The sequence below is a fragment of the Belonocnema kinseyi genome, chromosome 8, assembly GCF_010883055.1.
Source record: "Belonocnema kinseyi isolate 2016_QV_RU_SX_M_011 chromosome 8, B_treatae_v1, whole genome shotgun sequence".
In the NCBI taxonomy this organism is placed as follows: Eukaryota; Metazoa; Arthropoda; class Insecta; order Hymenoptera; family Cynipidae; genus Belonocnema; species Belonocnema kinseyi.
In genome coordinates, this window is record NC_046664.1 from 70,146,346 (window position 1) to 70,157,816 (window position 11,471).

An 11,471-nucleotide genomic window follows, 5' to 3' on the forward strand; every position below is an offset into this window, starting at 1 on the left:
TTTGAAAATTTAAAAGAATTTATAAGAGCTTTAAAAATTTTAAAGGCATTTTAGAAGATTTAAAAGGATTTGCAATATTTTAGAGTATTTAAAAGTTTTCAACGATTTTGTAAATTATTTCAGTAATTTAAAGGAATTTTAAATGATTTAAAATATTTTAGGATATTTCAAAAGATTTCAAGCTATTTGAAACAATTCCAAACAATTTGAAATATTTTGGGAAATTCAGAAAAATTCCTAAAATTGTTCAAATGTTAAATTATTTAATTAAACATTTTTAAGTGTCAAGGGATTTTAAAGGATTTCAAATATTTTCAAGGAACTTTCAAAAGCTTTATAAAGGTTCATGGACATTTCAAAAATTTCGAAAGAGTTGAAGCATTTTACGGAATTTTAAAACATTGCAAGGAATACTTAATTAATTTCAATAATTAAAAGGATTTAAAAGAATTAAAAATATTTTAGTGTATTTTAAAAGAGTCGAAGAGATTTTCAAAATCTTTACAAATTTTTGCAGAATTTGTAAGAATTTGAGCGATATTAAGAGATTTAAAAATGTTACGGGACTTTAAAAAATTTACTAGAATTTTGTAAGATATGGAACGATTTTATAGGATCATTAAAATTTTAAGATAATTAAGTATATTTCAATTAATTTCAAAAATTTAATCTAAAGAGTTAAGGGATTTCGTAGGATTTCGGATTTTCAAACATTTCAAGATATTTGCAAATATTTTTAAGAATTTCAAAGATTTTAGAATATTTGATAAAGTTCCAAGGAATTTTTAAGATTTTAATAATTTGAAGGGATTTTAAAGTATTTTCAAGATTTTAAAGTATTTTTTAATTTCAAGGAATTTTTAAGATCTTCACGAAGTTTAAAGGGATTTCCAAAAATTTCAAAGCATTTTAAATATTTTTGTGTTTATTTTCAATAAATTTTATTAATTTGAAGTGATTCCAAAGGATCTTAAAGATTTTAGGGCATTTAATGAAAATTAAAAATAATTTTCAAAAAGCTTAGCAGAAAAATCAAGGTATTTCAAAAGATTGTATAGGAATTGAAATATTTTAGGTTATCAGATTTTAAGTTAATTTAAAAGATTCTTAGCGATTTTATATGGTTTCTGAAGATTTTAATGATTTTAAGAATTACTTCTTTTGTAGAAGAATCAATTTTTTTAATTAAGGATTTATGATTATAATTAAAAATTCAACTCTTCGTTTAAATCAACTTTTATATAAAAAAACTCTACTGTTTTGTGGAAAATTCATCTGTTTGGCTTGAAAATTCAACTGCTTGATAAAAAATTTAACTATTTGGTGGGAAATTACACTTTTTAGTTGAAAAATCATATTTTTCAGTTTAAAATTCGACTTTTTTGCAAATAATTCGTTTTTTTTTAAACTTAATTATTTTTTGTTACATTTTTTTTCGTCTGAAAATGAACTATTCCATGTTTTGTAAAACTTTACGCAGTATTTTGGATAATTTGGAAATTCTTCTTTTTAATAGAACATTAATCTTCTGGGTCGAAAATTCATCTTACTGGTCGAAAATTTAACAATTTTGTTGAAAATTCTTTTTTTTTTTAATTTGTCTTTTTGGGTAGAAAATTAATCTTGTTCGTTCAAAAATCAACTTTTTGGTTACAAATTTAACTTTTTAGTTGAACATTCAATTATTTGGTATAAAATGCAATATACTTTGTTAAATAGTAATATTTTGTAGGTAAAAAATTACTCTTGTTTGTTGAAAATTCTACTTTTCGGTTGAGAATTCAAGAATCTTTTTAAAAATTCGTATTTATTGATTTAAAATGATCTTTTTTTTTAAATTCATCTTTTCTGATTTAAAAGTACACTGTTTTCTAAAACACTCGACTTTTTAGCTTAAAAACTTTAATCTTTTGTTTAAAATTTATCTTGCATGGTAAAAAAGTAATCTTTTTTTAATAAATTTTTTTTTATGTTGAAAATTCAACTATTTTGTTAAAAATCAAATTATTTTTTGAAAGTAGAATTATTACGTTATTTATCATTTGTTGTCGAAAATGTACCCATGCTGTTAAAAATTCATCCTTTTGGACTTAAAATTTATCTTTGATGATAGAGAAGTAATCCTTTCTTGTTGAAAATTAACTCTCTTGGTTAAAAAGTAACTTTTTTGTTAAAAATTCAACAGTATTCGAAAAAAATATCTTTTTGGCTTGCATATTTTATTATTTAATTAAGTCTTTAACTATTTTTTGGAAAACTTGTATTGTTTAATGGAAATTTCATCTATTTGGTTGTTAATAGATCTGTTTACTTAAACAAAGTGTTTATTTTGTATTTTTGCATTGCAAATTTTCTGTAAATATTAATATTCAGTAAAAATGAAAAATTGCTCAGGGAAAAGTCAGGACATTTTTTAAATTAAGTCTTTTGGCACCCTAATTATAAGCATAATTACCATGTCCATTCCGAAGACAGATATCGGCAAAGCTGCTTGTTTCTTTTCCCTATCGTTGAGTTTGGATGGAATTTTCGTATCTGTGCTTTCTGTATGACACTCTCTTGTAAATTCGTTGGTATGTGAACTAAAAAGATCAGGAAAATTTCGTTTTAATTATATTTTAAAATTATTATTTTTTTCCATATTACCACTTTCTTTTTATTTACTTTCAATACTCACTGCCTCAAAGCTGGAATTGTTCGTTCTTCATAAGCCTCATAACTTGATCTTAAAGCTGGTCCTGCCGACTTTATTTTTCTCCTTTGCAGTGAACCTTTATAATCCTTTTGTCTTTCCACTACTCCATTTGTTGGACTATCGGTTACGTCTAAAAAATTATTTAAATATATATATATAATTTAGATATTATTTAACCTGTCAATTAAACCTTTCAAAATACGTATAATTTCAATTAGATCATTTTCTCTATGATCAAAAGAATAAATTTACCGTTCAAAATCGAAAAATGTTCAATCATGAACCCTTAACTTTTAAATATAAAAAAAAGAATTTTACAATAAAGTAATTTTTAATGGGAAGCGTTAACAAAAACAGTACTTCTACCACGAAATTTTGAAAATTAAATGAATTCGAACATCATTTAAAACAGAAAAAAATGTAAATACATGTTAAAACTTTTTTTATACTCAAATGCTTTAAAATTTTAATTTCCAAATTAATCTGAAAAAGTATTTTAAAAAACAAACAATTCTAGTTCAAGATTAAATTTATTTCTGTATTTTTCTGAACATTATTGATGAAAGAAAAAAAAATATTTGTAAACGATTTTTTAATATTAGGAAATAATTCTGTTTTAAAATTTTCTTACCACACTGTAATCAGACTATAATTTCTTAACTTTTTCTTCACACTTTCAAAGAAAGAAGAGAAATTGAATTATTTTAAAAGCTATTCAGAAGTTTTGAAAAAAAATCGGAAACGAAGATTTCGATAAAAAAAGCTTTTTAAGAATTTTGAAAGGTTTCAAAATAATAAAAAAATGTTATCAAGATTCTTAGAAAAGTTCAGATCATTTTTTATTTTGAAAAATTAACTTTAGGAGAAATGTGAGAAAGATTTCAAAAAACTTCCAATGATTTTCTAAAATTTCGAAAAAAATATACATTTTAAAGCTACATTTTTCAATTTTACGATATTAGAAAATTGTTGTAAAAAACAAAAGTAAGTTTAAGAGATATTTAGAAGTCTTGAAAAGATTTAAAAATAATTTACACTTAAAAATTTTTTCAAACATTTTTTAAAAAAATGAAAATTTTTGAAGATTTAAAAAAAAATTAAGAATTCTGAAAGATTTTAATACAAAAATTGATTGAAAGAATGTTTTTTATTTAAAGAAAAATTAATTTAAGTACTGGCCATTCAATACGGAATTATTTTAAACTTGATAAGGTTCTAAATATTGAAAATTTCAAACTCTATGCCTCTCAATTTTTTAATGTGGTTATGCTATAAAAATTAAACGAATCTGACTTTCGTTTCTTGCTATTAGGTGTAGTATAATAGATATTTGCAATTGAAAATTTTATTAAAAAATGTTTAACTGTTTTTTTAAAGGGTAAAATATATTTGTCCGCTCTCATCGCAGGCCATATCGATGCGTTCTTAACGCATTTTACAAAGATCGTCTTACTTGAGCGATGCCTTTAACGGTTTCTAAAGTATTATCTAAAAAAAAAACAAAAAAAAAAAAACAAAATTCGAAAGATTTACTCAAATTTCAATGCACTGTAATTTAGGATATATACTTTTTGACATAAACTATAGGTAGATTCGTTTTTTTTTAAAGAATAATTATCTACAAAAAATAAAAATTCGGATTATCCGCTTCTAAAATATCTTGAAAAATGTGCAACCTTCTTTTAATTTCCGAAAACTTGTGCTAAATGCTGTTCTTGGGGCATCAGATTTTCAATAGTGGAGCATTAGACGATCACTCACATTTAATTCAATTCTGAATTTCGTAAGTTATAATATTAGACGATCAATCACATTGCTACTTGTTTATGAATTTCATACAGTTCTGAAACGTGAGACGATCACTCACATTGCCATATAATTCAGTACTGCGAACTCCCGCTACTGAGTACGTTTTTCCCCCAATAGTGAGAACGTTGATATAAGCCCTTACACCCACTACTCATTTCTACATTTGATGATATCTTTAAATGTACAATTCACTGTAACTTTAATTTTAGTTCATAATCAAATACATTCGATACTTACGGTGGAAGATTTTAAATTTGTGATGTCTTTCCACGTTTCTTTCGCTCAATTCATTTTAAAAATTTTAATAATAACGATTCAAATCGTCACTACACGCTTTCAGAAGGTAAACAGTTGACATGTGTGCACACAGATTCACACACGTATCATCTAAACAGATTCGAACATAGTAAATAGTCGCAGGAGTGGGGTCCCCTCCTGTGTTCTCACTATTGAGGGTGGACCTGCGCTAAATGTTCGCAGTACCGCGACTCGAATGTATCTAAAATTCGTATAGTTCTAAAACATAGGGTGATCAATCACACTTTATTTTTTCCCTGAATTTCATGCAGTTCTGAAACATAAGACGATGACTCACATTTGTATTTTTTCTGAATTTTATGCAGTTCTAAAACCTAAGGTGATCACTCCCATTTTATTCGTTTCAAAATTTCATACAGTTGTGAAACATAAGACAATCAATCCGATTTTTATCTGTTTCTGAATTTTATATAAATCTAAAAAATAATAAGACGATCACTCACATTCTCATTTGTTTCTGAATTTGATGAAGTTCTAAAACATAAGGCGATCAGTCACAATGTGACTGATCTTCTTATGTTTTGGAAATGTATAAAATTCACAAACAAGTAACAATATAATCTTATGTTTCACAACTGTATGAAATTCAGAAACGAATGAAATGTGAGTGAACGTCTTATGTTTCACAACTGCATGAAATTCAGATACGAATGAAATATGAGTAATCTTCTTATGTTTTAGAGATGCATGCATTTCAGAAACAAGTAATAATGTGATTGATCGTCTCATGTTCCAACTGTATGAAATTTAGAAATGTATTAAATGCGAGTGATCGTCTTATTCTTTAGAATTGCATAAAATTCTGAAACAAATAAAAATGTGAGTCATCGTTTTATGTTTCTGAAGTGCATGAATTTTAAAAATAAATGAAAATGTGATTGGTCGCCTTATGTTTCACAAGTGTATAAAATTCAGAAAGAAATGAAATATGAATTATCGTCTTATGTTTAAGAACTGCATGAAATGCAGAAACAAATGAAAATCTGAATGATCGCTTTCTGTTTCACAACTGCAAGAAATTCAGATACGAATGAAATATGAGTGATCGTCTCATGTTTAAGAGCTGCATGAATATCAGAAACAAGTAACAATGTTTTTGATCATCTTATGTTTCACAACTGTATGAAATTCAGAAACGAATGAAATGTGAGTAGTCTTCTGTTTTGGAACTGCGTGAAATTTAGAAACATATGACAATGTGAGTGATCGTCTTATGTTTTAGAACTGCATGGAAATTAGAAACAGATATCAATGTGAGTGATCGCCTTATTTTCTTAGAAGAGTATTAAATTCATAATCAAGTAACAATATGATTGATCGTCTGATGTTCCACAACTGCACAGAATTCAAAGAATGATATGGGAGTGGTCGTCTTATGTTTTGGAACTACATAAAATTTATAAATAAATAAAAATATGAGTCAGCCTCTTATGTTTTAGAACTGCATGAAATTCCGAAACAAATAACAGTGTGATTGATCGCCTTATGTTTTAAAACTATATGATATTCAAATACTAATAACAATGAGAGTGATCATTTTAAGTTTCAGAACTGTATAAAATTCATAAAAAATTAACAATGTGATTAACCACATGACATTCATAAACAAATGAAAATGTGATTGATCGCCTTATGTTTTAGAACTATATGATATTCAGATACATATGACAATGAGAATGATTGTCTTACGTTTTGGAACTGTATACAATTTATAAAGAAGTAGCAATGCGATTGATCATCTAATGCTTTAGAACTGTATAAAATTACTAAACAAGTAATAATGTGATTGATCGTCTTACGTTTTAACTGTATGAACTTTAGAAATGAATTAAATTGAAGTGATAGTATTGTGCTTCGCAATGGAACAGCTAATGCCAAGAACAGAATTTAGCACAAGTTTACAAAATTAAAAAATTAGTGTGCGTCGGATAGCAACAAATCAAATTAGATTCGTGTTCAGCATTGAAAAATACTCAGTAAATTATATGTCGCATTCATCGACGACCTGTAATATTTTTGTTGGTCAGTCTGAGTAATTAGTAACACTTAATTGCCAAATTTACTTACTAGATAAAATGAAAAATAAATCACCTGGACTTTGAGATTTCTGACGCAAGGGAGATATCGGTTGTGAATGTGGAGGCCCAGTTGGTGAAATAGTTCTTTCCCGATTAGTCGGAATCGATAATCTGGGTGCAGAACTTAATTCATCTAAAGTAGTGACATTACTCGATCCACAAATATCTACCGCGACTGCTTCCTTCCCTTCAGCTAACGATATATTATTCTTTTCCAGTGGCTAATTCATTCAAAAAGAAAAAACAATTATTTTATCCATTGTTATGAATATATATTTCTTTAATATTTCCAAAAACCTTTTTGAATAAATATCATAAGAAATTCAGTATAGGTCTATAGTTTCTTATAATTTTTTTACAATTCTAGAAAAATCATTATAGAACATTTTTATTAGAAAATAATATTGAAAGAATTTATGCAAAAAGTAGGAAAGGTACAAATAAATTCCAGAATTTCAAAAGAGTTAAACGATTTTAAATACTTCAATGTATTTCAATGAAGTTCAAGAAATTTCATTGGATTTTCAAATATTTCCACGGATTTTGAGAAATTTCGTGAGAGTTTGAAACATTTCAAGGGACTTTAGAAGATTTAAAATATTTACAAATAATTTCCAGGAATTGTAAGGGATTCCGAAGAATTTCTAGAGATACAAATTTTTTAAAGAGATTTCCAAGAATTTTGTAGGATTTCCATTAATTTAAAAGAATTTCTGGAGAAATTTTCAAAATAAATGCAAATGAATTAAATTTCAAGGGATTCCTAGCGATTCAAAAGATTTAATCAGGTTTAAAATATTTCTATGAACTTCAAACTCCTTTTTTTAAAGAAAATTGTATTGAAATAGTTCAATTTAATTTATATTTAAGAGATTTCAAATAATTTTTACAATTTCTGTTCAGTTTGTATTTGTTTTATAATTTTTAAAGGAACGATTTCCAGAAATTTTAAGGGATTCGAAAGATTTTCAAGAGATTGAACGAATTTCAAAGAATTTTGTAGAATTTCCAAAGATTTTAAGGAATCGGAAGAGCATTTTATAAAACAAATCAAATTAAATTGCGAGGGATTCTAATAAATTTGAATCATTTTAGGGCTTTTAATGTATTTGAAGGTATTTCACGCTATCTAAATGATTTTATTCGATCTTCAAGGATTCCAAGAGATTACAAAAATTGCTATCGATTTGAAAGTTTTTTTTTTATAGAATTTTTATAAATAAGTGCAATTTAATTTATATTCAAAAGATTTAAAACGATTTTTACTTATTTGAATGTATTTTTACATTTTAGAAGTGAAAATTTTCAAGGTATTTTCAGGGAGTCGGAAGAATTTCAAGAGATTAAAAAAAATCAAAGAGCTTCGTAGGATTTCCAAAGATTTTAAGGGATTTTGAGAGAATTTTAGAAAATAAATTAAATTAAATTACAATGGATTTCTAGCGATTCCAACGTTTTCAAGAGATTTCTATTGATTTGAAACTTTTTATTATTTTAATAAATAATTTAATATAATTTCTATTCAAGGGATTTCAAAAGATTTTTGCATATTTGGATGGATTTTTACAATTTGGAAAGCAAAGAATTCAAATTTTTTAAAAGAATTTCAAAAGATTAAATAATTGCCAACGAATTTTATAGGATTTCCAATAATTTTAAGGGCTTCGAGAGAATTTTTGAAATTAAATTAAATTAAATTGCAAGAGATTCTTAACGATTGAAAAGGTGTCAAGGGGTTTTAAGATTTATTAATGAATTTCACAAGATCTAAAGGATTCTATTGAGTCCCCAAGAATTTCAAGGATTTTTAATGAGTTGAAAGTTTTTTGAGAGAACTTTAATGAATAAGTTCAATTTAATTTATATTTAAGTGATTTAAAATGATTCTACTTTTTTGTATAGATTTTTATAATTTACAAAGAAAAGATTTGAACAGGTTTGAAATGATTGAAAAGAATTCCACAAGATAAAAAAAATCTCAAAGAATTTCGTAGGATTTCCGAAGCTTTTAAGAATTTAAGGGATTTCGAGAGAATTTTCGAAAATAAATTAAATTAAATTAGAAATGATTTCAAAGATTCCAAGAGATTCAATAAGTTGAATTTAATTTATATGTAAGAGATTTTAAATCCTATTTGCTTATTTCATTGGGATTTTACAATTTCTAAGTGGCAATTTTAAAGAGATTTTAAGATATGAGAAATAATTTTAAGAGTTTAAACAAATTTGCAAAGAATTTTCTAGACTTTTCAAAATTGTAATTAATAATAATAAAAGAGAATTTTATAGAATAGATCAAATTGCAAAGGAATCTTAGCAATTTCAAAGCTTTTTAAGGTATTTCGAGAGCATTTGAGAAAATAAATCAAATTAAATTGCAAGGGATTTCTAGCGATTTCGAAGATTTTAAGAGATTTCAAAGATTTCTATGGATTTTAAAGTTTAAGAAAAAGAAATGTAATAAATAAGTTTAAATTAATTTGTATTCAAGGGATTTAAAATTATTTTTACTTATTCACATTGATTTTTACTAATAAAGCAAAGCTTTCAAGCGATTTTAAGGATTCAAAACAATTTCAAAAGATTAAAAAATATTAAAGAATTGTGGCGCATTTCCAAAGATTTTAAGGGATTTCGAGAGAATTTTAGAAATTAAATAAAATTACAAGGGATTTCCAGCGATTCCAAAGATTTTAAAAGATTCCAAAGATTTCTATTGATTTAAAAGTTTAAAAGCGAGAAATGTAATGCATAAGTGCAAATTAATTTCCATTCAAGAAAATGAAAATGATTTGTACTAATTCAGATTGATTTTTACCATTAAAACAAAACATTCAAGAGATTGTAAGGATTCAAAAGAATTTTGGAAATTAAATTAAATGAAATTTCAAGGGATTTTTAGCGATTTCAAAGATTGAAAAAGCTTTAATGTATTTTAATTAATTTCACAAGATCCAAACGATTTGATCGAATCTCCAAAAACTTCAAAAATGTCTAGCGATTCGAAATTTTTTTAAGGAATTTATCTGAATTGATTTGTGCAATTTCTTAAGGAAAGATTTCAAAATATTCTAAGTGATTCCAAAGAATTTCAAGAAATTAATAAAAGTTCAAAGAATTTTGTAGGATTTCCAAAGATTTTAAGGGATATCTTGAGAATTTTTGAAAATAAAATAAAATTCAAGGGTTTCTAATCGATTTTAAAGGCTCTTAAGATCATTGAAAGATTTTCAGGAATTTAAACGGCTTTTTAGAGATAATGAACGAATAAGTTGAATTTAATTTTTATTCAAGGGATTTCAAATGATTTTAAGAGTTTTCAAAAATAATACGGGATTTAAAAGAATTTTCTGGGGTTTCCAAAAATTTGGAGGGACTGTTAGAGAAATTTCTAAATTAAGTGCCATTTTAGCAGACTCCTAGTGATTACAAAGATCTCAGGAAATCTCAAAGTATTTCACGGCATTTCATAAGATTGAATGCATTTTTTGATCAAGCCTTAATAAATATGTTTAATTGAATTTATTTTGAATTAATCTCAAATGATTTGTACTTATTTTATTAAATAATTACGATTTCGAGGAATTTTCACGAATTTCTAGAGAACTTTAGTGAATAATTATCATTTTATTTCAAGGGATTTCTACGGTTGTTAACAATTTTAAGGAATATGAAGGAACAACAAAATTACGAACGATTTTAAAGATTTCAAATCGTTCTAAAAATATTGTAAAGAATTCTAAATATTTTATGGGATTTTATCAATTTCAGGGAGGTTTAAAGAATTTTTAGAGAACTTCAGGGAATAAATGAAATTTTATTTCAGGGGATCTCTACGGATTTTAACAAATTCAAGGGGCATGAAGAAATTACAAAAATTGCAAATGATTTTAAAGATTTTAAGTAATTTTTAAATATTGTGTCCAATTCCAAAGATTTTTCGGAGATTTTACCAATATAAAGGAGTTTTCACGATTTTTTAAAGCAATTTAAGGAATAAATTAAATTTTACTTCAAATAATTCATACGAATTTAAAAATTTTCAAGGAATATGGAGAAATTAAAAAAATTACGAAGGATTTTAAATCCTTTAAGAGCATGCGACACAGTGGAATTCCTACATTACCAACCTCTTTTTTCTATTGAACAAAAATTTTTTTTGAACCATAGAACTTTTTTTGTAAATCAAATATCGAACTCAAAATTTCAGGAGAGCATTAGAAGACATTATCCTACGTTTATGTACTGCATTTGAATCGAAATTTGGCAAAAAATTTCAGAAATAATTTTTTTTTTAAATTCCGATTCAAATGCAGTACATAAACGTAGAATAATGTCTTCTTATGCTCTCCTCAAATTTGGAGTTCGATATTTCATTTACCAAAAATGTAGGAATCCCACTGTGTCGCATGCCCTTAAGTTATTCTAAAAGTTTGCAAAGAAAATCAAGATATTTAAATATTTTTAAAGGCATGTGACACAGCTAAATACCTATATTACCGACCACAGTTTTTCAGTTCACTGAATGTTTTTTTGAACCTGAGAACTTTTTTTGTAAATAAAATATCGAG

The 11,471-nt window shown here is 25.6% G+C and overlaps 1 protein-coding gene across 2 annotated transcripts in view; it reads right to left on the minus strand.

Annotated features, from left to right (window-relative positions):
* The window catches only part of LOC117178000 (centrosomal protein of 104 kDa), a 55,957-nt gene that overhangs the window by 29,436 nt on the left and 15,050 nt on the right, over positions 1–11,471 (minus strand). For both annotated transcript variants that reach the window (XM_033369164.1, XM_033369167.1), the window contains exons 6-8: positions 6,914–7,121; positions 2,678–2,825; positions 2,456–2,582 (exon numbers count right to left, since the gene is read on the minus strand). In XM_033369164.1, coding sequence (XP_033225055.1) covers positions 2,456–2,582; positions 2,678–2,825; positions 6,914–7,121 — 483 coding nt within the window. The remainder of the gene's footprint in view (positions 1–2,455; positions 2,583–2,677; positions 2,826–6,913; positions 7,122–11,471) is intronic.